Source organism: Pan paniscus, chromosome 10, assembly GCF_029289425.2.
Source record: "Pan paniscus chromosome 10, NHGRI_mPanPan1-v2.0_pri, whole genome shotgun sequence".
NCBI lineage: Eukaryota > Metazoa > Chordata > Mammalia > Primates > Hominidae > Pan > Pan paniscus.
The window spans coordinates 137,018,859-137,045,681 of NC_073259.2; the positions used below are offsets into that span (position 1 = coordinate 137,018,859).

The following is a 26,823-nucleotide window of genomic DNA, read 5'->3' on the forward strand; positions in this document are numbered from 1 at the left end:
TAGTGATCATAGATGACGGGGTGGCGTGGGGGCCAGGGTGGATCTGATCTCTTCATCTAGCAGTCAGCTCTATAAAATCGCTTCATCTTTTTTGACAAAATGTGTCTATCCCAGCACCACTCTGCAATTCCCCACCAGCATATCTGTGTTTTCAGGACCGAGGCTGGAGTGGGAAGGCCGTGCTCGTGAAACCCGGGCAGGCCCTGGCTGGGCTGTGTCACCTCTTCTGTAAAAGGTCCTGGCAATCCTCGCATCCCCTTTGCAATGGGACCACCTACATCTCTTCTCCTCCTTGAGAGGTTTTTGACTGGGGTATTTAACCATTATCTTCGGTGCTTGATATTAGGTCCTAGAGAGAATCACCAGCATGTGTCTCACAGAAAAAGATGTTCCTTCTCTTGTTTCGTTGTTAGTTCATTGCCCTGGGGGCTCCTGAAGAATGAACCCAGAAAAGGGCAGGCTGGGCTCACTCACACCAACGCCAGCCTTTAGCACTGGGTTTTCCTCATGCGATTAAAGCACCCAGGACCGCAAGCCTGATTCCCCTGGTGGTTCTCAGCACACACACTGCACACGACAGACATGGCGTAAACAAGCATTGACGGGCACATGATAAAGCCTGTTTTCCTGTCGAAAGGAAACATGTGGCCACTGCTTCCTGAGGTCTTTGATCCAGGTTTCATGTGTTCTTTCTGAATACGTGGATTTCTTATGTCAGTGTCTACTTAGGTTCACGCTGTTACTTTATCATAAGTCTTTGGGATATCCATGTATCCCCTTGGATACCAGGTGAATGTACTGAACTTACTGACAAAAGTTAAGATCTGCAAACCTTTGGGGTCCAGAGAGAACATGGTAAATAAACTAGGAAAAAAATCCTCTCCTTACATTTAAGAAATGACTGACGTTGTATGCATAATATTTGCTCTTAATTTGGCATCATTTATAAAAGAAAAAAAAGACCCCAAAGAAAAAAACACAGAGGGAGATGGCAGAAGCTGTGTGTCCATGCCCATGAATCTGCTGTTAGGTGCTTTCAGAGCACAAAGTGTGAGTTTGTAACGTGATCATCCTCAGCCAGATGTCAGCACCTCCGCTTAGGGGTTGTCACTAGTATTAATTTCCATTGTCCTTTCAAATCACCTCCCAACTGCAGTCCTCGGGGCAATACATTTTATTCGTCATGTAGGCTTTAAAAGTGTATATGCTTATGGTACCAGTATTTGAACTATTGTGAACTGCTCCTTTGTAGGTAAATATACATTTTTTTTCAACTTCTTAAGGAAAGGTAGAGTGAAATTCGGGAATGATTTTATAACTAGCACACACAGCACTTCACTGAGGATGAATCGCTGTCAAACCTCATTTACTTCAAAGCAAAGGCAGCTGTTAGCAATTCCGACTGCCTTAAAATGTTGATGTTGTGTTCCTTTTGAAAACTCCAAAATAACCTTTGGGTGAAGGGTTTTGAATGAAACTGATTTTAGAGGAGTGGTAAGGGTGCATTTCATTAGAATTCAATTCAGATAGCCACAGTGTTTAATCATGGAATAAGTGCTTATCACTTTTGAAGGAAGTGACCTTTTGACCTTTCAGAATTAGCTGTATTTTCCCATGGAAGCACAGAAACGTCCCATTTGCAGAAACACGTTTCTTACTGATAAACTCCAAAAATCAAACTTTAGATGGATTTGTGGGCAGCGGGGTGAACACTTCTACAACTAATCAGTTGTTTCCACTTTTGAGCTTTTTGACGGAGTTGAATCCTGCAGAGAATTACATTAAAAGTATATAAACAGTTATTTGCTTATCCCAGCCATCATGATTAGGCTCACACACACATGCAAGCACACACACACATGCACACACACATGCACACACATACACGCTCACACATGCACACACACGTACACACACGTGTACGCGCACACACACGCTCTGCCTGAGAGAGAGGAAGCCCATCTTCTAAAGCAGAGACGAGCACCTGCAGGAAGGAGGGGATTCCTGGCCTCTTGGCTTCCAGACTCCAGCCCTAGTGATTGAAGTGGGATGTGAAGGCATTCAAAGGCAGCTGCGACTCTGTGTCACTTTAACCTTGACTAGTTTCTGAGTGTGTGTGTGTGTCTGTAAGTGTTTGTAAGTGTGTGTGTGGATACGGCAGTGCGATGCCTTTCCCACTTTGAAAAGTGAAGGGCCTTTTGAGTTTTCATCATTAGGAAGATGCTACTGGCATGTATTTGGGATGGAGCAGCTGCAGGGAGGTGGGGTGCTGGTTCAAGGTGCCAGAATATAGCTAATTCTGAAAGGTTAAAAGATCACTTCCTTCAAAAGTGATAGACACTTATTCCATGATTGAACACTTCAGCTATCTGAATTGATTCTAATCAATTCATTGCATCAGAGTTGTACCCAAATGCCGTTGGCACCCCCATTGAGAATCACTGTAACCCCAATTATGTAAGATCCGAATGTGCTGCGGGCACGTGTAGCCCAACTCCATCGCCACGTGACAAGCAATGCTTGTTTGACTTGACAGACGCTTAGTAAAAACCATTAAAATGCAAGCCGACCTCTCTGCAAGAAAATCTAGACATGGTGGTTTCCAGCCCCAGGTATGCACCAGAATGACCTTGAAGCTTAAAAAACCATAAATACAGGTGATGGTGCCCACCCCTCACAGATCAGCTTCACTTGTTTTGGGGAGGGGCCTGGCTGCTGAGTGTCTTATGACTGTTCTGCAGGGTAGAACAGAGGCACTGTCTCTGTAAACCTTTATCAGCTCTGCTGAAAATGGCATCCTAGCCACAAAGGCTTTTACAAAGAGTCGCAAATGAAGTTTCCTTCTGCCTGCTGAGAGCTTGGAGAGCTCATCTGGGGAAAATAAGAAATCAAGTGAGTTCTCATAGGAGCAGAGAGTAGAATGGTGTGTAGCAGACACTGGGAGTGTGGGGAGTGGGGAGGTGTTGGTTGAAGGACCTGAACTTCCAATTAAGAGGAATAAGTTCAAAAGATCTGTATTGCACGTCATGGCGACTACAGTTAATAACAATATCCTTGAAAATTGCTAAGAGTAGATCTTAAGTGTTCTCACCACACAAAACAAGTATGAAGTAATGCATATGTTAATTAGCTTCTTTAGCCATCCCACGGGGTAGATGTGTATCAAAACATCATGTTGTGGCCGGGCGCGGTGGCTCACGTCTATAATCCCAGCACTTTGGGAGGCTGAGGTGGGTGGATCACCTGAGGTCAGGAGTTCGAGACCAGCCTGGCCAACATGATGAAACCCTGTCTCTACTAAAAATACAAAAATGAGCCAGGTGTGATGATGTGCACCTGTAATCCCAGCTATTAGGGTGGCAGAGGCAGGAGAATTGCTGGAACCTGGTAGGCGAAGGTTGCAGTAAACTGAGATCACACCACTGTACTCCAGCCTGGGTGACAGAGCGAGACTCCATCTCAAACAAAACAAAAGAAAACAAAAACACATCATGTTGTACACTGTAAATGTAGGCAATTTTTGCTTGCCAGTTTGTTTGTTTGTTTGTTTTTCTAATCAAGTGAGTTCAGACACAAAGGTGTCAGGTGCATCTTGGATCCTGACATTTCACTTGTCTTAGTCCCAGAGTGGGGTGCCTGACACTGGCTCTGAACCGCTTTCCGTCCCAAGCCTGTGAGTCACGCACGGTGCCCCGCTGTGGACTCACGGGGCATGTTCTGAGGTCAAGCACACTCACCTCTATGCACTGTCCGCCCAGGCACCGCCCGTCTCCGTCAGGGCCAGCTGCACAACGTCACCATCGTCCAGAAGTTCTTCTCTCCTTAAGACATTTCCTTTGTTAAAGGTACATTTTGTTGGTTTTCCGAGAGTTGACTTCGGAACTAGTTTTCTGTAAATGTGCAACCCTCAGATTACACTGAAGTCTCTTCACCCTCTGTTCATTTCACGTCGTGTGTGGGTTGCGTTGCATCTTTTCTGCTGAACTGCGGTTTTCCTTGGAGGCAGGGCCATGCCCACCACGGTGTGGAATCCTCCCCTGCGTCTCCCCTTGCGCCACGGACCATCAGATGGGATGAGTGAGTTCATGCCTTCTGTCATTCAGCAGAAATGTGTAGAGTGCCAGGTCTGCCAGGCCCTGGACATGCCGCAGCGGACAGACGCTAAAGGGCCTTGTTATCATGGAACCCATGTCCTGGTGAGGGACGGAAAGCAGGACTGGGAGACGGGCAGGAAGCAGGCAAATGGAAGAGTGAACAGAGAACTTTAGGACGTAGTAAGTGCTGAGGAGGAAGCGCAGCAGCACGACGTGACAGTGGGCGGCGGGGATGCGCTCAGGGAGGCTCCATGCTGTCATGGGCTGAACTGTGGCCCCTCCCCAAATGCCTGTGTTGAAGTCCTCACCCCGGCGTCTCAGAATGGGAACGTATTTGGAGATAGAGGTAATCAAGTTAGAATGAGGTCCCTGGGCAGGGGTGTGGGGTGCGGGGGGTGGGGCTGAAAAGGGAAATTTCTTTCTTTTTCTTTTTCTTTTTTTGAGATGAAGTTTCGCTCTTGTTGCCCAGGCTGAAGGGCAATAGCCGATCTCGGCTCACCCCAACCTCCGCCTCCCAGGTTCAAGTGATTCTCCTGCCTCTGCCTCCCAGGTAACTGGGATGACAGGCATGGGCCACCACGCTTGGCTAATTTTGTATTTTTTTTTTTAGTAGAGATGGGGTTTCTCCATGTTGGTCAGGCTGGTCTTGAACTCCCGACTTCAGGTGAGCTGCCTGCCTCGGACTCCCAAAGTTCTGGGATTACAGGTGTGAGCCACCGCGACTGGCTTTTTTTTTTTTTTTTTTTGACGTACTCTTGCTCTGTCGCCCAGGCTGGAGTGCAGTGGCACATTCTTGGCTCACTGCAGCTTCCGCCTCCCCTGTTCAAGTGATTCTTGTGCCTTAGCCTCCCGAGTAGCTGGGACCACAGGCGTGCACCACCATGCCCAGCTAATTTTGTTTCTATTTTTAGTAGAGACCGGGTTTCGCCATGTTGGCCTAGCTGGTCTTGAACTCCTGGCCTCAAGTGATCCTCCCACCTCAGCCTCACAAAGTGCTGGGATTACAGGCGTGAGCCACCACGCCTGGCCCATGTTGAGCATCTTTTCACGTGCTTCTTGCCCCATTTATACCTTCTCTGAAGAAGTATCTAGTCGAACCCCTTGCCCACTTTTTCACTGTGTTCTCCTTTTATTGTTGAGTTGTAAGAGTTCTTTATATATTATAGATACAAATCTCCTATCAGCCTATCAGATATTTATTTCCTAAATATTTCCTCCCATTTTGTAGATTGTCTTTTCACTTTCTTAATGGTTTCCATTGAAGCTCAAAAGTTTTTAATTTTATTTTTATTATTTTATTGTTTTGTAGAAAAAGGAGCCCACAATATTGCCCAAGCTGGCCTCAAACTCCTGGCCTCAAGCAATTTTCCTGCCTCCATCTCCCAGAGTGCTGGAATTATAGGCATGAGCCACTGCACCTCGTTGAAAGTTTTTACTTTTGAGGAAGTCCAATCTTCCTATTTTCTTGTTGTTGCTTGTGTTTTTGATGCCATGTCTAAGAAGGCTTTGCCTAACCCACAGTCTTAAAGACGTAACTTGTGTATTTCTCTCTAAGAATTTTATGGTTTTAATTTGTCCATTATGTCTGTGATCCATTTTGAGTGAATTTTGTGTGTGTGGAGTGAGGAAGGGGCCAGATTCCAAATTCCTTCCTTCTTTGGCATGTGCGCACTAACAATGACTAAAATAGCTTTTTTTTTTTTTGTCTCCGAAACAGAGTCTCACTCTGTTGCCCAGGCTGGAGTGCAGTGACGCAGTCTTGGCTCCCTGCAACCTCCGCCTCCCGGGATCAAGCGATTCTCCTGCCTCAGCCTCCTGCGTAGCTGGTATTGCAGGCACACGCCACCATGCCTGGCTAATTTTTGTCTTTTTTGTAGAGACGGGGTTTCACCATGTTGGCCAGGCTGGTCTTGAACTCCTGACCTCAGGTGATTTGCCTGCCTTGGCCTCCCAAAGTGCTGGGATTACAGGTGTGAGCCACTGCGCCCAGTCTAATATAGCTTTAATATAATTTTACTTTACTTTATCTCGAGATCTGGTCCTAAGGTCACCTGTTTTTTTTTTGTTTTTGTTTTTGTTTTTGTTTTTGGAGATGGAGTCTCACTCTGTCGCCCAGGCTGGAGTGCAACGGCGCGATCTCAGCTCACTGCAAGCTCCACCTCCCAGGTTCGCCATTCTCCTGCCTCAGCCTCCTGAGTAGCTGGGACTACAGGCACCCACCACCACACCCGGCTAATTTTTTTTTTTTTTTGTATTTTTAGTAGAGATGGTGTTTCACCATGTTAGCCAGGATGGTCTCGATCTCCTGACCTTGTGATCCTCCCGCCTCAGCCTCCCAAAGTGCTGGGATTACAGGCGTGAGCCACTGTGCCCAGGCTAATATAGCTTTAATATAATTTTAATTTGCTTTATCTCGAGGTCTGGTTCTAAGGTCACCTGTTTTTCACTTGGGATTTATGGGTGTGGAGTGCGTTCTCAAGACCTGGGACAGGTCACTATGCTCTATAAAACTTACTGAGTCAGGTAGGAAGCCCATCTGCTACTGTAATCTCATTTGCAGTTATAACAATTCCCAGAGACAGATGTAAATTCTGTAGTATTAAGCCATTTAATCTGGACAAGCACGGTAGCTCACACCTGTAATCCCAACAGTTTGGGAGGCCAAGGTGGATGGATTGCTTGATCCCAGGAGTTTCAGATGAGTGTGGAAAACATAGCAAGACCCCATTGCTACAAAACATTTTTAAAAACATTAGCTGAGGATGGTGGCGTGTGCCTGTAGTCCCAGCTACTAGAGAGGCTGAGGTGGGAGGATTGCTTGAGCCCAGGAGGCGAACGTTGCAGTGAGCTGAGATTGAGCCACGGCATTCCAGCCCGGGCAACAGAGTGAGACCCTGTCCCCTCTTCCTGGGACCCTGTCCCGTCTTCCCCTGCAAAAAGGTTATTTAATCTTCCCCACTACCCTTTTGAAAGAGATTTTATTATCTCTGTTTACCTCAGGGGAAACAGTCAAACAGCTGGGGAAGGTTGAGATGTTGACCCAAGATGGTACAACTAGTATCTAGTGGAACCAGGATTCACACCCAGGCAGGTCAGTTTCAGAGCTTCCCTTACATATGTGATTATCTGTTTACTTTTAAAAAGTGCAAAATCTGTAGAAGAACTGAAAGAATGGTACAGCAAATACCTGTGTACCCTTCACCCACGTTCATCCTCCTGCTTCCTCTCCCTCTCCCTCATCTCTCTGTGTACACATACACTCTCTTTCTCTCTCTTTTCTTTTGCCAAATCATCTGAAAGAAGGTGGTTGAGGTTGATCACGGCACTGCTAATATTTCTCTCTGAAACTTTGCAGATAGGTGTCTTCTCCTGCACCTGAGAAGACATAAGCATGCCTGAGAAAGTTCAGTGTTAGTTAAATTACATCACTGGATGTGCACTCCATACATAATTCCCTCGGTGTTGTATTTTTTTTTTTTCAGGCAGGATCCACACACCATTCATGCATTGCATTTGGCTTTGTGTCTCTTTAGTGTCCCCCAACCCAGCTCCCCATAGCTCTTCATGACACTGAATCCTCTGAAAGGTCCTGGTCAGTTGTCCTTGAGAACATACCGATAGATTTGGCTGACGCATTCCTCAGGGTTGGATTTACATCCCACTTCCAGCTGGGACTCCACGCAGGTGATGTGTACTTCCCACCACGTCAAACGGGAGACGCATCCGGTCAGCTCTTCTGGCTGTTGGTGACAGATGGCTCCATTGTGAAGGCTCACCTGTCCCTCACCTCTCCTCTGTGATTGATAAGTCATCTGTGGAGTGGTGCTTTGGGATATGGGGACTCATGATGGGACTGCCTCCCAATAAACCCATCACAAGTTGAAAATACTGTGAGTTGGCTAACACAGTGAAACCCCATCTCTACTAAAAGTACAAAAAATTAGCTGGTGGCGGGCGCCTGTAGTCCCAGCTACTCGGGAGGCTGAGGCAGGAGAATGGCGTGAACCCGAGAGGCGGAGCTTACAGTGAGCCGAGATCGCGCCACTGCACTCCAGCTTGGGTGACAGAGCGAGACTCCGTCTCAAAAAAAAAAAAAAAAAAAAGAGAAAGAGAGAAAGAAAGAAAGAAAATACTGTGAGTTAAAAATGCGTTAAATACCCCTAACCTACCAAGTATCATAGCTCAGCCTAGCTGACCTTAAATATGCTCAGAAGACTTGCATTTGCCTACAGTTGGGCAAAATCATCTAACACGAACCTATTTTATAATAAAGTGTTGAATATCTCATGGAAGATATTATCGGATGCTGTACTCAAAGTGAAAAGCAGAATGGTTATATTGTTGCTGAAATATGGTTTTTACTGAGCATGTATTGCTTTTGCAGCATCATGAAGTCAAAAAATCCTAAGTCGAATCATTATGAGTCAGAGACCATCTGTATCCTGTTTCCCGACGACCTTTTACTCAATGGATTTGATCGGGATCCACTAGGATCGACTGTTCATCCCCGATCCTCACCTGAATCACTTATTACACTGGGGGTTACAAAGTGATGATTTTCTAATTCCGCTCTTCTGTCTACACTTATTATACGTGCAGACTCTTCTGCAGAGATGAGCTTTCCCTTTTCTTCCTCCTACTTTTCCTCCTCCTCCTCCTCTTTCCTTTCATTTCCCTCTCATGACTAGGGAATCAGGTATTTTTGAAATTTAGTGTGTTACCATCTGTTACAATCATTATTCTTTTTGAAGTTGCAAAATTGTCCCGCTGTGGTCAGTGGGATCCCCTTGAAGTTGGCTTCTGTTTCCTTTCAACCTGACATCACTGAACTTAGAACTCACTGTAGAAAGAGAACCCGCAAAATGCCTCCTTTCCGGGCAGGTGAGGCCAGGGCTGCACACTGTGCTGTCAGGCCATCTTCTTGTGGCACAGCTGCTAGGTGCTGCCAGGCTGTGGGGCATCAGGCACATATCTCCAGACCTTCAGAAATGGAAAGTCAGCTTCGTGAATAATCGGAATGATAAATCGTTTTCCTTTTACTTTTGTCTGCATGTCAGAGAGCTGAGTTTGGTTTTTGTGGCATTCATACTCCCTTGCCTGTGCTGGAAGGAAATGGCTCCTCAGGGAAAGTGATGATGGTAATTAAAAATGCATGCTCCATGCGGTCGGTGAAGAGGTATCAAATGAGCATTCAGAGAGAGGGGGTTCTTTGTGACACTGCAATAATTATGTCAGACAAACGATTACAGCGTATAGTGTTTCAGAGCTTCCAAACATAGTAAGTAATTAAAACTCAGATGTATTTTGAAAACATGCCGTTGAGATTGGGATATTGTTTTGGAAAGGCATATTTTTTGTGAGGTGCCAGAGGTCCAGTTAACCCAAGAAGTTATTCTGCCCCACCCTGACTCAGCTTGCCGCAGAGGCTCTTGAAATGACTGCCTTCCACCCCCTTTTCTCCTGTCTCCTCCAGGCAATGGATTTAGAAGTACCGGTGTTGGCCAGGAACATCCCCGGGAATGCTGCCGTGGTGAAGCATGAAGTCACAGGGCTACTGTTTTCCAATCCTCAGGTAAAGAAAAGTTCTTTCCCTCCATTCACTCACCTTATCTGAATAGTTTTCCTCTATGTTTAATGGAGAGACTCTTTCTGTTAGCGCTTAGTATTCCTGTCCTACCCGGAGCCCTGCAGAGAGCATGCTGTCTTCTGTTATCACCTGGGCAGCTGCCTGGGTGTGCCACTAGCAGAAGCCTAGGGAACAGGAGCATTGAGTTCCATTCCTGATTCTGTTGCCAAGTTGCTCTAAGGGGCTGGGAAAGATAATCACCTCTGAGATATTCGGATTTCTGATTTCTGAAACGTGCACTCTCAGACACAACCTTGTATTTATGGAACATCTGCTGGCTTTCAGAGGACGGGCGCCTATGCGATCACTTTTCATTCCTTGAAACAAATGCACAAAGTATGCAGGGTTCTTGTGTAAATACAGAAACACGTGTGAATGTCGGGAAATAGAAGAAAGGGCCATGTACCTGTCCATCGGTCCAACTGGTTATCCGGTAACTTCTGGGGCACACATGTGTGCCATCACCTCCCAGGAGCATGGAAAGGTGTTGCCCAGTGTAGGGGGCCACAGACAGTTCTGGGGATTTGCGGTCCAGGGTTTGCCTGCATCCGATGCCCTGAGTGCCTCCTGCAGAGAGTGACCCTGGCCAAGTCTCCAAGCCCCACTTTCTCTTCTGGATAAGTGGAGCTTATAGTAATACTTGCCTCTTAGAGTCGTGACATGCACTGAATGAGTTGATGGCAGAGCTTAGAGGCGCACATGAAACATGCTCAGAGCTCAGTAAACACGGATATTATCAAAAGGGAAGGTGTTGGCTGGGTGCAGTGGTCCAGTGGCTCACGCCTGTAATCCCAGCACTTTGGGAGGCTGAGGTGGTAGGATCATTTGAGGTCAGGAGTTTGAGACCAGCCTGGGCAACATGGTGAAACCCCGTCTCTATTAAAAAGACCAAAAAAAAAAAAAAAATGCTGGGCATGGTGCATGCCTGTAATTCCAGCTACTCAGGAGGCCAAGGCAGGATAATCACTTGAACTCGGGAGATGGAGGTTACAATGAACCAAGATCACGCCACTGCACTGTGTATAGGCAACAGAGTGGGACTCTGCCTCAAAAAAAAAAAAAAAAAAAAAAAAAAAGGAAGGCATTGTCACTACATATGCCTCTTGTTAGGCAGTAGTAAATAAAAATCTTTTTTTTTTTTTTTTTTTTTTTGAGACAGGGTCTCACTGTGTAGCCCAGGCTGCAGTGCAGTGGTGTGATCATGGCTTACTACAGCCTTGACCTCCTGGGCTCAAGCAATCCTCCCACCTCAGCCTCCTAAGTAGCTGGGACTACAGGCATGCACCACCACGCCTGGCTAATTTTGTTTATTTTTTTAGAGACAGGAGCTTGCCTTTTTGCCCAGGCTGGTCTCGAACTCCTGGCCTCAAGCGATCCACCTGCTTGGTCTCCTGAAGTACTGGGATTACAGGCATGAGCACCACCTTCAGCAAAAATTAACTTCTTAAAAAAATATTAGGTTTTACGCCTAACCATCTTTATTAAAGCACATATGATATTCCGAAATCCAGAAAGTTATGCTTAAAAACTAAAAACTCAAATACTTGAATATTCAGTTTTTAAGATTTCCTACAGCAGATGTTTAATTCAAGTTCAACTTTCCCTTTCTATAGTGTGGTGACGTGTCATGCTTTTCACTGCCTGCTTCTCACAGAGTCGTAAACAAATTCCAGCACAAACAAGATGAAAGCCAGCTTCATGAGGCAGTGGGTGGGGGGGGGTGGGGGGGTGGGGAGGTGGCAGCGGGGTGGGGAACGGCGGGTGGTGGTGGGGCAGCAAGGGAGTGGGGGCTGGCACGGGGTGGGGGTGGAGATTGCAAGTTGCAAGGTATCAGCAGGTCATGAATGAATGCACTGACCATCCTGGGAAGCGGAGGGAAATAGCAAAGGTGGGACCCAGGAGTTTCTCTGTTATTGTCTACAAAAGGTGTAGGTAGCACTAAAGGCTTCTCTTTTGATAGTAATACCTAAAAACCTAAATAATATCAGAATAGGAAGAGTTTTCAGTGGTTACTTGTTGATTCTCCAAACAAAGGCTTATTGCTTTTTACCATATTCCATGTCTCTCAAAATCAACGCCAGCCAAGCTTCAGGCCAGCGAATATTAATATCCGCTCTGGCAAAGTGTTCTGGGATTTTTTTTTTCCATCTCCCAAAAGGCAACGTCTATTTACTTTATAGCTCAATTTCAGAGGACCAAAGAAAGCACTCCAGCTTTATCAGTGAACGTCTGAATAGCAATCCCTTATAAGTGGATCTATTAGGCTGAACAAAAGAATGAAAGCTGTTTGGCTCTTCCAATTTCATACAGCCTCTTGTAAGATACTCCTTTTAATGTCTGCAAATCACTATTGTGCCTCCGATGTATTCAGGTCATTTCTGCGAGTTACCGGCTTCCTGTGAGCCATCAGACACGACTCTGCAGCACTCACGGAGTCTAGTTGCAGACTTATTTTGATTCCAGCACTTTCGTGTTCATTTCACAAAGGATGTTAAAAAAAATAGAACTCTTCTGGTTTTATGTTGGGGGAGGCTGCGATTCTTAACACACGTTGAAAGAGTGTGCTAGACGTGGATGTCGCACCTGGTTCGGTTTGGTTTGGTTTTCCTTACAGTCTTCTTCCAATTTTACCTAGCATGGGGTAGGAGCTGTTGTTTTAAACAACAACATGCATTTTAAATAAGTCAGGGACTATGGTTCTATGAATCTTGACTAAGAAACTCAGATGAAAGGAACCACTAGTGGGTTGCCAGTGTTGGCAAGACTAATTTTAAATATGAGGCCGGGCACAGTGGCTCGTGCCTGTAATCCCAGTACTTTGGGAAGCTGAGGTGGTTGGATTGCCAGAGGTTAGGAGTTCGAGACAAGCCTGGCAAACATGCAAAACCCTGTCTCTACTAAAAATATGAAAATTAGCCAGGTGTGGTGGTGGGTGCATGTAATCCTGGCTACACGGGAGGCTGAGGCAGGAGAATCGCTTGAACCTAGGAGGGGGAGGTTGCAGTGAGCCGAGACTGCACCGAGATTGCACCAGTGCACTCCAGCCTGGGTGACAGAGCTGGGTATCTAAAAAAAAAAATTAAATATATATTTCAATATGCGTTAGAACCAGCATTCCATTTTTTAAGAAGGAATGTCCATGTCAGAGCGTCAGCCTTAGTTATGTACATATATGGAGTATATATTACCATGTATGCTATTCAAATCAATGCTAAATGTGCAGTTAGTAGTTCTGCATTCGCTTTTATTTTCTAATTGAGAATGTAAAGAAACCTGATATAAAAAGATGAAGTTCAACACGTTAGATTGTATGTTTAATACCCCACTTACCTATTTTTCAAAACAGAAAACTGATTTTACATACAGTAAAGGATGTGGGTGACTGTTAAAGGGCATTCCCTATTCTTTTCATTTTGTGACTCTTTTATAAAACAGTATTAGTCAGGGTTCCCCAGAGAAACAGAACCAGTAGGAGACAGATATAAATGTGTGAGGAGATTACAGCAATTGGCTGACATGATTATGGAAGCCAGGAAGTTCCATCATCTGTTGTCTACAAGCTGGAGGTGCAGGAAAGCCAGTGGTGCAATTCAGTCCGAGGCTAAAAGCCCAAGAATCAGGGGTGTGAATCCAAAAGAAAGGAGGTCAGCATATGGAAGACACCTGCACCCCCATGTTTATCAAAGCGCCACTCACAGTCACCAAGGTATGGAATCAACCTAAGTGTCCATCAACAGATGAATGCATAAGGAAGATGTGGTACATATGGCCAGTGGAGTACTATTCAGCCATAAAAAAGAAGGAGTCATGTCATTTATGGCAACATGGTTGGAACTGGAGGTCATTATATTAAGTGAAATAAGGCAGGCAAAGAAAGATGAATATTGCACATTCTTGGAGTCTGAAAGGCTGAGATTCAGGAGCTTAGATGTCTCTGTGCAGGAGAAGATGGATGTCCCAGCTCAAGAAGCAGGAAGATTCCCCTTTTTGTTCTATTCAGATTGGATGGTGCTGGCCCACATTGCTGAGGGTGCATCTTCCCTCTTCAGTTCACAGATTCGAATGCTAATCTCTTCCAGAAACAGCCTCATAGACACACCCAGAAATAAGGCGTCACCAGCTATCTGGACATCCCTTAGCCCAGGCACACTGACACATAAAATTAACCACCATAAAGACTAAACCAACGAAAGGAACAGAAATGTGACCTTTTTTTTTGAAACCATAACACTCACTCTGTGGGTCAGGCAGTTTTTCTGGTAACCCGAACTCTGTCCCCCTCTCCCTTCCTGACAATTGTGTCCTACGGTGGCCTTGTGTGTGTGCCCCTGTCCCCCTCCTCCCTTCCCAGCACTTGTGTCCTATGGCGGCCCCATGTCTGTGCCCCTGTCCCCCTCCACCTCCCGCCACTTGTGTCCTATGGCAGCCCCGTGTGTGTGCCCCTGTCCCCCTCGGCCTCCTGGCACTTGTGTCCTATGGCGGCCCCGTGTGCGTGCTCCAGTGAGGGGTTGCACACGTCATGCCTTCAAGGGCGGAGTGAGCTGCAGTGTATAGTGGGATCGGGGCAGTCAATTGTTCTCCTAGCTGCCTGTTGCAGACCTGCAGGGCTAGCTCTGGGTCTAGACACAATGTCCAGAGTCTTTGAATGAATATTCACATCTCATCTAAGAAGGGACAGGACTAAGACATCAGCAGTGGCTATAGCAGTGCATCGATTAGCCTGGGCAGCAGCAATGAGGTCTTTAGGGAAAGACTTCCCGGCAAACAGGTGTGGGCAAGGAATGAGTGGAGGGAGTAGAACACAGTGTGGCCTGTGCTGGGCAGGAGGTTCAAGCTCAGGTGTCTGGAGGGCACCCAGGTATGCAGGGGGTGAAGTGGCCTGGTCAGGTGCAACCCTAGGGACCTTGGGGTCAGACATACAGCCCTTGCTGCTGTTGAAGAGCGGCTGAAAGTCGATTCTTATGTGGGTATTACCGATTTATAAATGTAGACAACTCAGTCAGATTCTAAAATAATTCCTTTTTTTTCTTGAGATTGAGTCTCCCTCTGTCGCCCAGGCTGGAGTGCAGTGATGTGATCTCAGCTCGCTGCAACCTCTGCCTCCCGGGTTCAAGTGATTATTCTGTCTCAGCCTCCCGAGTAGCTGGGACTACAGGTGTGCGCCACCATGCCCTCTAAGTTTTGTATTTTCAGTAGAGACGGGTTTCACCATATTGGCCAGGCTGGTCTGGAACTCCTGATCTTGTGATCTGCCTGCCTTGGCCTCCCAAAGTGCTGGGATTACAGGCATGAGTCACCGCACCCAGCCAAAATGATTCTTTTAAACACGATGGGGACCTACTTACACATTCGTGGGGAGATTTGCTGCCAGCCTGTGACCTCTGCTCTGGATCAGGGATACCCCTTTCCGCTGAAAATGAGAACTGTAACTCAGCTGGAGCACACTGTGCACACCAACGACAGTGGGTTACCTGAGGAGGACACATCAAAGGTGACATCTGGTCCCAGAGTCCAGGCTGCCTCTGGCCATCAGTGTCCTCCTCACTCCCGACAGAAGAGGCGTCAGCTGTCCCAGGAGGGCCTGCTGTGGGTTTGGGAGTGGAGTGGGGTTGATTCCAGGGTCGTATGGGCCAGAAAATAGGAAGGACTTGATGTGATAAAACAACAGTGGGAGGCTGGGCGCAGTGGCTCACACCTGTAATCCCAGCACTTTGGGAGGCCGAGGCGGGTGGATCACTTGAGGTCAGGAGTTCGAGACCATCCTGAGTGACATGGTGAATCCCCATCTCTACTAAAATACAAAAATTAGCCAGGCATAGTGGTGGGCGCCTGTAATCCCAGCTACCTGGGAGGCTGAGGCAGGAGAATTGCTTAAACCCGGGGGGTGGAGGTTGCAGTAAGCCGAGATTACGCCATTGCACTCCAGCCTGGGTGAGAGTGAGACTCCGCCTCAAAACAAAAACAAAAAGGTGTTTTTTTCTCTCTCTACACGAAAATTAACGTGTGCTGGCTCCTATCACGCACAGTCATGTTAGGCAGAGAGCTTTTATGGAGTTCGTACTATGTGCCCGGCACGGAGCCAGGTCCTGAAGGTGAAGGAATGAAACAGAAAGGCTGCAAGGCCCTCGGGAATGCACAGTCAGCTGTGGGTGGTGCGCAGATGGCAGAGCACGGCAGCAGGTAGCATGCCCTCTGCATCATCGGCCCATCATGAGCGACACCTGTCTTAGTCTGTTCTGGCTGCAGTAACAGAATACCATAGACTGGGGGCTTAAGCAACAAACATTTCTCTCTCACAGTCCTAGAGGCTGCAAGTCCAAGATGGGCACCTCATAGACAGCTGTCTTCTCCCTGTGTCCTCATGGTGGAAGGGCCGAGACAGCTCTCTGGGGTCCCTTTTATAGGGACACTAAACTTGGCCAGTTGCGCTGGCTCATGCCTATAATCCCAGCACTTTGGGAGGCCAGATTGCTTGAGCCCAGGAGTTCAGGGCCAGCCTGGCCAACATGGAGAAACCCTGTCTCTACAAAAAAAGTAAAATATTATCTGGAGGTGGTGACAGATGCCTGTAGTCCCAGCTACTCGAGAGGCTGAGATGGGAGGATCACTTGAGCCTGAGAGGTAGAGGCTGCAAGGGAGCCATGATGGCGTGGCTGCACTCCAGCCTGGGTGACAGAGTGAGACCCTGTCTCAAAACAACAAAGACACCAATCTTTCCATCCTCATGACCCAGTCACCTCCCAAAGACCTCACCTCCTGCCGTCCCCTTGGGGGTGAGCAGTTCAGTGTATGAATTTGAGGAGACACAAACATTCACCCCACAATATGACCCCTTGTCAAATGTTCACCCTGTGATGGACATGGTTCCTGCTGCTTTACATGGATGGACTCCATGAACTCTCACAACAATTCCATGACGTCAACACCTTCATAATCACCGTTGGACCAGTGGGAGAACTGAGGCATGGAGAAGCCCAGTTAACTAGTTTGTAAGTGTCAGAGCCAGACCTGGAGCCTCATCATCCTGGCATGTTGTGTTATTAGTGTGAAGAGATTGCTAAGGACCACTGGCGAGAAGCCTGCAGGTTTACCTGTGCAGGGTGAGGTTTAAGGAAGGAAGGGACGTTGAGCTGGGCCTCAAAGGACAAGATTCCCCAGGCAGGGAAAGGCATTCACAGTAGAGGGAATCACCTGGGCAAAAGTTTAGGGGCGTGAGAGTGTGCAATGCATTGGAAGAGTTAGGTGTAGTGCAGTGTGGAAGGTGTGAGGGAAGGAATGGCCTAATTGAAAGGGAACTCAGACGTAAGGAGCATGGGACATAGGGGAGTGTGGTGAGCAGAGTTCTGAGATGGCCTGTGGCCTCTGCCTCCTGGTGTTCGGCTGTTATGGTAGGTTACGTGGCAAGAGGGATTTTGCAGATGTGATTAAGGTAACTAATCAGTTGACTTTGAGTTAATCAAAGATATGAACTGTGTGGGCCTGACCTCATCATCAGAGCCCTTTAAATTTAGATCTAGAGGTCAAGGACAGAAGAATTCAGAGAGACTGGGACCTGTGGAGGGATCCACATGGCAAGGAACTTTGGGCAGCCTCTAGGAGCTGGGGGCGACCCTGGTTGACAGCCAGTGGGAGAAAGATGGCTCGGGTCCTACAACCACAGAAACTGAATTCTGCCAACAACTGTGTGAGGTTCAAGGAAGACCCCAAGCTCCAGACAGGAGCCCAGCCCAGCCCAAACTTTGATCTCAGGCTCGTGGGATGCTGAGCTGAAAAGTCAGCTCTGCTATGTCTGTGCCTGGACTTTGACTGGCAGAAACCATGAGACAATACATGGATGTCATTCTAAGTCCCAAGTTTGTGGCTATTTGTTATGCAGCAATAGAAAACTAGTCCCAGAGGCTGGGCGTGGTGGCTCACACCTGTAATCCTAGCACTTTGGGAGGCTAAGGCAAGCAGATTGCTTGAGCTCAGGAGTTCAAGACCAGCCTGGGCAACATGGCAAAGTCTTGTCTCTGCTTAAAAAAAAAGAAAGACAAAGTAAAAAGCCAGATGTGGTGGCTCGTGCCTGTAGTCCCAGCTACTGGGGAGGCTGAGGCGGGAGGACCGCTTTAGCCTGGGTGATGGAAGTTGCCGTGAGCTGAGATCTTGCCACTGCACTCCACCCTGGATAACAGCAAGACCCTGTCTCAAAAATAAAGAAAAAGAGAACTAGCTCCAGGAAGAAGGCAAGGGAAGAGTTTCCAGTGATGCCAATGCAGCTGGCTGCAGAGGAGGAAAGAATGTGTTCACAGTGGCAGAGATGGGACCTCCAGAAAGAGGACTGTTTCAGGTAATTAATGCATCACATTTGAGATGATGGAAGATCATTCAAGGGGATTCATAGGGTCTTACTGGAGAAAACCTTGTGTTTCTCTTTCCCCCCTGCAACCCCTGCATCTTTCTGTATTCAATGAGCGGCTGGGAGTAGGAGTCCCTGGTGCAATTGGAGAGAAGGAGACAGCAGAATGCTCCTGGGAGCCAGGGCTGAGCTGAGAGGGCGTGCATACCAGCCAGCACCCCTGCCTGAAATGCCCCAGGGGTGGCCGGCTGCACTTGGAAGAAAGTCCAAACTTTTTCTGATGGCCAGCAAGCTGTCCCTGAGCTAACCACTGCCTACCACTCTGCCTTTGCTGCTCTGCGGCCACGTGGGCATCTCTGCTCCTCCCTCACAGGTAACTTGAGTCCCCAGCGTCTTTTCACCACCCTTCCCTATCTTATTTCCTTCCTGGCATGTGTCACGGTGCCACACTGCTTGCTCCCCACACCCTCCTCCCCAACCCCCTCAGACTGTTAGATCCAGGAGAGCAGTTTCTCCAAGTGTAATATGGGGAAGTGAGGCCTCATTTGGGGGGTTTTGTGCTCTTCTGCACACAGCCCCAGCACTTGGGCAGCACCTGGCACTAAATGTGTGTTGACAGGTGAATGGTGAGCACAGGGTCCCGGGGTGGGGGTGGCAGCTGTTGGCACAAAGATAATGGGAATCTGGAGGGAAGTTTGCTTTAGGGAGCTTCTGAGGACAGCCCTACTGAACTAAATAAGAAACCATTTTTTATTTTTTTTTAAAAAATGACGATTAAACATATTCAGCCCCGGTAGGAACAGAATAATCTCTATTTCTATATACCTCACCCCTGGAAAACTTCAATTTAAGCAAAGCTTTCCAAACCTACTAAAGATTGATTTTTTCTTTACCACCACAATCCTGTTATTTCTCCTTCTAAGAAGTAGAAAAGGGTTGAGCTATTTTCCCAGGTATTTTATTGCTCTGTTTTATAGCTTCGAAATTAAAATCCATTTGACATTTAATAGAAGCTGTGAATCTATACACTGTCCCAGGGTCAGACTTTTAAAGTGTAGCTCAAACCTATTTTGCTTGGAGGTTCTGTTTGTATGGTGCACAGCTATAGAAAAACATAAGTTCTGGAATAATGACATTGACCAGAGCTAGCATTTATCCAGTGGGTATTCTGGGCTGGGCTCTGGCCATAGTGTTCTATGTGACTTGCGTTTTCACTAAAGATAGCTTATTTGTCTTCAAACGCGAATGGCTTTAATAGTCAGTCAACGGTTTAATGTTTGGGAAATGTGAGGCCCGGTAGAAAACATCAGCCTCCAAACTTTCATTCAGGCAGGGCTGCGCTGAGATCTCAAGTTTTGCTCTTGGAAGCTGCGTGATCCTGGACACCTCTCCTGCCCTCTGCTCGATGCTTCTTCGGGAGAGTGGAGATCATGACCTCTCTTTGGGGAATAGCTGAGGGAGGGCACATGCACTATTGCCTCTCCCTTCCCCTGGAAAAAAACCTGCCAATACTCAACCGCGTTCACAGCTTGCAGCACTGCGCACTAGGGGAAGCCGTGGAATATGGAAAGCACTTATGTTTAAGTGCTGGGATCAGCCCACAGCAGGATTCCCACCCGGTGCAGAGCACTGAGAACCCAGGGAGAAATTCCTGTCTCACTCTTACTTCGAGTTACGTTCTACTTACGGATTTAGGGAGGCCACTGGCCAACATTATGTAACATATTACTTCTCTCTTATGTTTTAAAAGTGTTTTAACGTAACATCTATAATTCTTGGAAGTTCAACGCATCCAGGATGTGTAAGCACCAGCCAGTGCACAGCACACAGTAGGTCCTCAGCCTGAAATCCGAGATGCAGACCCTGCTGCGTTGATTGGATTTCCAATTAAGCCCAGAGGAAACTTGGGACAAAGCATGTGTGAACTACATTGGAGGTTAATGCAAAACTTACGTGGATTTTGTTTTGCTTTGTTTTTTTTGAGACGGAGTCTCGCTCTGTCACCCAGGCTGGAGTGCAGTGGCGCGATCTCGGCTCACTGCAAGCTCCGCCTCCCGGGTTCACCCCATTCTCCTGCCTCAGCCTCCCGAGTAGCTGGGACTACAGGCGCCCGCCACCGCGCCTGGCTAATTTTTTGTATTTTCAGTAGAGACGGGGTTTCACCGTGTTAGCCAGGATGGTCTCGATCTCCTGATCTCGTGATCTGCCCACCTCAGCCTCCCAAAGTGCTGGGATTACAGGCGTGAGCCACTGCGCCCTGTCACTTATGTGGATTTCCAAGTAGTGTGACCTGGTGGCTTATTGTACGATACTGGGAAGCATTTGAGAGTGGACTAATAATAATACAAGCACACCAGGCTGGGCACAGTGGCTCACGCCTGTCATCCCAGCACTTTGGGAGGCTGAGGCATGTGGATCACTTGAGGTCAGGAGTTTGAGGCCAACATGGCCAAACCCCATCTCTACTAAAAATACAAAAAATCAGCTGAGCAGGGTCGCAGGTGCCTATAATCCTAGCTACTCAGGAGGCTGAGGCATGAGAATCACTTGAACCCGGAGGGTGGGGGTTGCAGTGAGCCGAGATCATGCCACTGCACTCCAGCCTGGGTGACAGTGCGAGACATCGTCTCAATAATAATAATACTAGGACAACAGATGTAAACCTCACCCGAGCAGCATAGGGACAGCCTGCCTGGGGGTTGTGATTGGGTGCCTGGGCTGGTGTATTGTTAGGGACACAGATTCTCCAGTGAGCTAGAGAGGGTGGGTCCCTTGCCTCGGGCCACTTGGGTGGGGTGAAGAGCTGGGTGAGGACTGGGGTCCGACTGCAGAGCCTGAGCTCGGGCAGCGCCAGGAGCACAAATGGCCCTGCTCTCCCCCTTCCCTGCTGCTGCCGTGGCAGCTCCTCCTCACTCCACCCTGTCTTTCCTGCTGTGCCTCCCTTTTTCTCTCCCTCTGCCTCTGTCTCGTCATCTCCTTGTCTGTCTCCGTAGCTCCTCTCTCCCTCTGTCTTTTTCTGTCTCTCATAGTCACTCTCTCAGTCTCTGTAGCCCTCCTCCTCCTCTCTGTCTGTGTCTCTCTCTGTCTCTGTAGCCTTCCTTCCTCTCAGTCTCTGTTTCTCTCATTGTCTCTTCCTCTGTCTCTGTTTCTACCTCTATCTCAGTCTCTAGCTCTCTCTCTCACTCTCTCTCTCTCTCCCTGTCTCCCTCCCTCCCCTCCTCTCCTGTTTTACACCTAACCCTTTTCTAAAGTGGTTCTTCTCACCCTGATTCTCTCTGTATTCTTGGGGAGAAGGGACCATTTCTGAGCCCCACCCTGGGTGTAGATGCCCCTGGTTGCAGCCTGAGGCGGGAAGAGAAGCCCCTGGCTGACTGTGCAGCCCCTAGGGCAGGTTTGCCCTGAGCTGGGTGTGCACCGAGCTGAGTGTGCACTGAGCTGCCGCGTGGCAAGCAGGGCCAGGACGCGGGTGAGCCACAAGGTGGGGCTCACTGCTCAGGCACAGAGGCTGGGCCATCACCAAGGTGCGGAGGCACTCGGGGCTCCTCCTGGCCGCCTCACTCCTGACCAAGCAGGGAGCATCCTGCTTGCATCGCGTCTGGAATTCTCTGAAAATACAGAGAGGGAAGAGGCAGAGAGAGAAGAGCTTCCTTCCCGCTGTGAGCTCAGTCCCCACCTCTGAGAACAGGAGGAGGCATCTCTGTGTCATCCTGACACTTGGCTCTCCACCATCTCCTGGGCCCTCGCGTGGGTGCACCTGTTGCTCTGCAAAGCCTGCTGGGCACCTGCCAGGAGTGTGAGCCCGCAGGCTCCAGCTGGGGACTGTGATTAGGGGAGGGGCCAGGCATGGAGAGACCCTCCCCTCCCCCTGCCTCTGCCTGTGTGCGCTTCCTGGAGGCCTCCTGGTGATCTGTGTCAGCCCTGACAAATGCAGTCCCCAGTCAGCGGAGTGCTTGCCTCACATCAAAACAACGCTGCTGTAGGAATCAGCTCCGAAGGCCGTTTCTGGGGTATCCTGGAATTCAGAAGGAAGAGGATGGTGACATGTTGGCACTGGTAGAAGCCGGGCCAGGGTCTGTGGAGGACCCCCGTGGGCTGCAGCCTTAGGGGTAATGCTGCAGGGGAAGGCCTGCTTGGAGCCTCAGCCCCTGCCTGTTGCAGGTGCGTGCACAAGCAGCTGGGCACACCGTCCTGGGTCCTGGGCTCCCAAGCCCGCCGCGCTCTCTCCCCTGAGCCCCACTTCCCATCTGTCCCACTTCTCCTGAGCTCTGTCTGCAAAAGCAGCTGGACCCCATCTCCACTGCACTCCCGGACCGAGGGGCTGTAGGGTCTTGCCTGGGCTGTTCCAGCAGCCTCCTCCTTCCAGCCCGCCCACTCCCTCCCCGCAGCCACAGGCACCAAGTCAAAGTCCGCTTCTATCCACTGCAGCTGAGGACCCTCTGGTGGCTTCCCCATTGCACCTAGAAGAAAATGCCACTGCTGGCCTGGCTTCTGAGGCCTTGCACAGCTCACGCTGCCCCCTCCTCATTCCAGGCTTCTCTGTCCAGCACCTGAGCTTTGCTCACCCTCTGTCTCTAACCGAGCTGTGCCTACGGCTGGCACCTCCTCAAATGTTTCTTGGTTGAAATCACCTTGGAAGGACTTTTCGTGGCCACCCAGTGTGACTGGGGTTCCCACTTGGGTTTCCTCTGTCCCTGCACCTGTGTCTGCGTATACTGCACTCTTCGCCATCTATAAACACCAGTCCCCAGCCTGGAAGCTTCCCGAGGGCAGCAGTCAGACATGTTTACTCATCAGCTGTCCCTCGCAGGGACCCTGATATGGACTGGGTGCTCAGTGAGTACTGGAAGGGATGATTATGCCCCGGCGTACAAGGCGCAACCCTTCCAGAGGGCGTGTTTTTTTATTTTCATCTGATAGTGAGCGATGCAGCACGCCACACACTTGTACTTTAGCTGCTCACATTTCTTTTTCTTTTCAAAGTCGCAGATGACAGCAGTCATCCCGCCCAATCATGGGCACCTGTCGGATTTTGTCCCCATGCCTAGCAAGTAGTCTCTGACAGTTTCATGCCAATCACAGGTTCTGGTGCTGAGTGCCACGCGGCAAAACGACGGGATCGCCTACTCCGGCCTGGGTGCTTAGATCCCATGTAAATGCCTTTGGCTTAGAAATTGCCTTTCTTTTGCCCTCCCTCCCTCCCTCCCTCCTCCCTTCCTCCCTCCCTCCTCCCTTCCTTCCTTCATCTCCCTCCTTCCTTCCTCCCTCCTTTTCTTCATCTGTTCTTTGCTCCCATTTTCTTTGATTTCTTCTCCCTCCTCCCTTCCTCCCTTCTTCCCTCCTGACTTCCTTCTTCCCCTCCTCCCTTCCTCTCCTCCTCCCTCCCTTCCTCTCTCCCTCCATCCCTCCGCCTCCCTCCCTCCCTCTCTCTACCTCCTTCCCTCTCTCCCTTCCTCTCTCCTTTTGTCCCTTTCTCTCTCCTTCTCTCCCTTCCTTTCTCCCTCCCTCCCTATCTACCTCCCTCCCTTCCTCCCTTGCCTCCTCTCTCCCTCCCTTTCTCCCTCCCTTCTTCCCTCCTTTCCTCTCTCCCTCCCTCCCTAACTTCCTCCCTTCTTTACTCCCTTTCTCCCTTCCTCCCTCCCTCCTCCCTTCCTCCCTCCTCCCTTCCTCCCTCCCTCCTCCCTTCCTCCCTCCCTCCTCCCTTCCTCCCTCCCTCCTCCCTTCCTCCCTCCCTCCTCCCTTCCTCCCTCCCCCCTTCCTCCCTCCCTCCTCCCTTCCTCCCTCCCTCCTCCCTTCCTCCCTCCCTCCTCCCTTCCTCCCTCCCTCCTCCCTTCCTCCCTCCCTCCTCCCTTCCTCCCTCCCCCCTTCCTCCCTCCCTCCTCCCTTCCTCCCTCCCTCCTCCCTTCCTCCCTCCCTCCTCCCTTCCTCCCTTCTTTGCTCCCTTTCTCCCTTCCTCCCTCCCTCCTCCCTTCCTCCCTCCCTCCTCCCTTCCTCCCTCCCCCCTTCCTCCCTCCCTCCTCCCTTCCTCCCTCCCTCCTCCCTTCCTCCCTCCCTCCTCCCTTCCTCCCTCCCCCCTTCCTCCCTCCCTCCTCCCTTCCTCCCTCCCTCCTCCCTTCCTCCCTCCCTCCTCCCTTCCTCCCTTCTTTGCTCCCTTTCTCCCTTCCTCCCTCCCTCCTCCCTTCCTCCCTCCCTCCTCCCTTCCTCCCTCCCCCCTTCCTCCCTCCCTCCTCCCTTCCTCCCTCCCTCCTCCCTTCCTCCCTCCCTCCTCCCTTCCTCCCTTCTTTACTCCCTTTCTCCCTTCCTCCCTCCCTTTCTCCCTTCCTCCCTCCCTCCTCCCTTCCTCCCTCCCTCCTCCCTTCCTCCCTCCCTCCTCCCTTCCTCCCTCCCTCCTCCCTTCCTCCCTCCCTCCTCCCTTCCTCCCTCCCCCCTTCCTCCCTCCCTCCTCCCTTCCTCCCTCCCTCCTCCCTTCCTCCCTTCTTTGCTCCCTTTCTCCCTTCCTCCCTCCCTCCTCCCTTCCTCCCTCCCTCCTCCCTTCCTCCCTCCCCCCTTCCTCCCTCCCTCCTCCCTTCCTCCCTCCCTCCTCCCTTCCTCCCTCCCTCCTCCCTTCCTCCCTTCTTTACTCCCTTTCTCCCTTCCTCCCTCCCTTTCTCCCTTCCTCCCTCCCTCCTCCCTTCCTCCCTCCCTCCTCCCTTCCTCCCTCCCTCCTCCCTTCCTCCCTCCCTCCTCCCTTCCTCCCTCCCCCCTTCCTCCCTCCCTCCTCCCTTCCTCCCTCCCTCCTCCCTTCCTCCCTCCCTTTCTCCCTTCCTCCCTCCCTCCTCCCTTCCTCCCTCCCTCCTCCCTTCCTCCCTCCCTCCTCCCTTCCTCCCTCCCCCCTTCCTCCCTCCCTCCTCCCTTCCTCCCTCCCTCCTCCCTTCCTCCCTCCCTTTCTCCCTTCCTCCCTCCCTCCTCCCTTCCTCCCTTCTTTGCTCCCTCCCTTCTTCTCTCCCTTCCTCCCTCCCCTCCTCTCTCCCTTTCTGTGCGCCATTGCCCTCATCGTTCCGCATTAGTGAGCTCAGCCTTCTTTTGAGTTTTGCCGGGAGAATCCATTGTTTGCACTTTATTCAGGAGAATGGTCTCTGTGGTTTTCCCTGACTCTCTGTTGCACACGTCAAGGCTCCCTCTCCAGGGTCGCTGCCACATGTCTGAATGAGCAAGCTGTCCCTTGGGGATCTTGGGCTGCAGCAGAACTGGGCTGCATGCGGGGCAAAGCCATGAGACGACCAGGGTGCCAACAGGAAGTGGCAGCTGCTCTAATGGACCCCATGACTTCAGGAGGGCAGCATTGGGAGACATTATTTCTCGCTCTTCTGGAGGCCAGAGCTGGTTGTTTTGCTCTGTGACCACCGCCCTTGCGGTCACTCAGAGCCCAGGCTCCTTCTGTGGCCTGGCTCCAGCTCCACGTGTAGGTAGCTGCTGGGGAGAGAGAAGACAGGGTCCACCATGGGAGGTATGTGTGACTTGGGCTGGAGGGAGCACATGCCCCTCTCTGCTCATGCTCCCTTGGCTGGAACCCGGTCACATCACACCTGCTGCTAGGGAGGCTGGGAATTGTGGCCCGGGAAGAACTGGGGAGCAACTGTATGACTGGGTGCTCCTCCTTTCACCCCAAAGACTGAGGCTAACATGTTCTGGGAGGAAAAAAACACAGAAAACAAGACCCATCATAAGGAAGATGGCTAGCATCTGTTGAATGCTTCCTCTGCAGATACAAATGTGGATTATCTTGTTTAACCTGCACAATGACAAATGTGCTGTTATCAGCCCCATTTCCTAGATGAGCAAACTAGGCACAGAGGAGTTAACTTCCTTAAGGCCCAGAACCTGGTAAAAGGTGCAGCTGAGGTTCATACTCTGCTTTCCAGCTTTATTAAGGTCTGATTGACAAATTTAAAGATTGTATACATGTATGGTATATCACTTAGTGTTTTGCTGTGTGCATCCATTGTGCAGTGATGAAATCGAGCTAATTAACATTTCCATCCCCACACATACCTTTTTTTTTGTAATGAGAATATTTAAGATCCACTGACTTAGCAACTTTCAAGTACACTAGAGTCACCAGGCTGTCCCATAGGTCTCCAGAATGTGACCCTCCTAACTGAAACTTTGGAACCATTGACCAGTGTTTCCTTATTTCCTCTCCTGCAGCCCCCCAGCCCCTGGTAACCACCCTCCTACTCTGTTTCTATGAACTTGACTTTTTAAGAATCCACATACAGGTAAAATTATGAGGGATTTGTCTTTTCTGTTTTGTTTGTTTGCTTGTTTTTTTTTTTTTTGAGACTCGCTCTGTTGCCCAGGCTGGAGTCTAGTGACACGATATTGGCTCATTGTAACCTCCGCCTCCTGGGTTCAAGCAATTCTCCTGCCTCAGCCTCCCCAGTAGCTGGGATTACAGGCATGTGCCACCACACCTGGCTAATTTTTTTTTTTTTTTTGTATTTTTGTAGAGACGGGGTTTCACTATGTTGGCCAGGCTGGTCTTGAACTCCTGACTTCAAGTGATCCACCCACCTCAGCCTCCCAGAGTGTTGGGATGACAAGCGTGAGCCACCGCCCCAGCCTGCTTGTGTTTCTTTCCTCTCCCCCAGGCATAACCAGAACGAATGGCAGATTTACCGCCACACTTTAATGGGCTGCTCTTTCCCTCCAACTTCCTCCTGCTCTAACCCGCCAAGCCGTCACACGAGCCCAGAGGAAAGTCTCCCGGTCCCCCTCTTCCCTCCCTT

The 26,823-nt window shown here is 49.7% G+C and overlaps 1 protein-coding gene across 12 annotated transcripts in view; it reads left to right on the forward strand.

The window, feature by feature from the left end:
• Window positions 1-26,823, forward strand: part of GLT1D1 (glycosyltransferase 1 domain containing 1) — a 247,177-nt gene that overhangs the window by 120,970 nt on the left and 99,384 nt on the right. For 11 of the 12 annotated variants that reach the window (XR_008620551.2, XM_034934842.3, XM_063593219.1 and 8 more), the window contains one exon: window positions 9,568-9,666. Coding sequence is in view for 11 of the 12 variants with exons in the window: in XM_034934842.3 (XP_034790733.2) it covers window positions 9,568-9,666 (99 nt within the window). In the remaining variant the exon portion in view is untranslated. Of the gene's footprint in view, window positions 1-9,567; window positions 9,667-11,039; window positions 11,331-26,823 lie in introns of those variants that run through there. The other variant, XM_055096364.2, reaches the window with a different exon arrangement.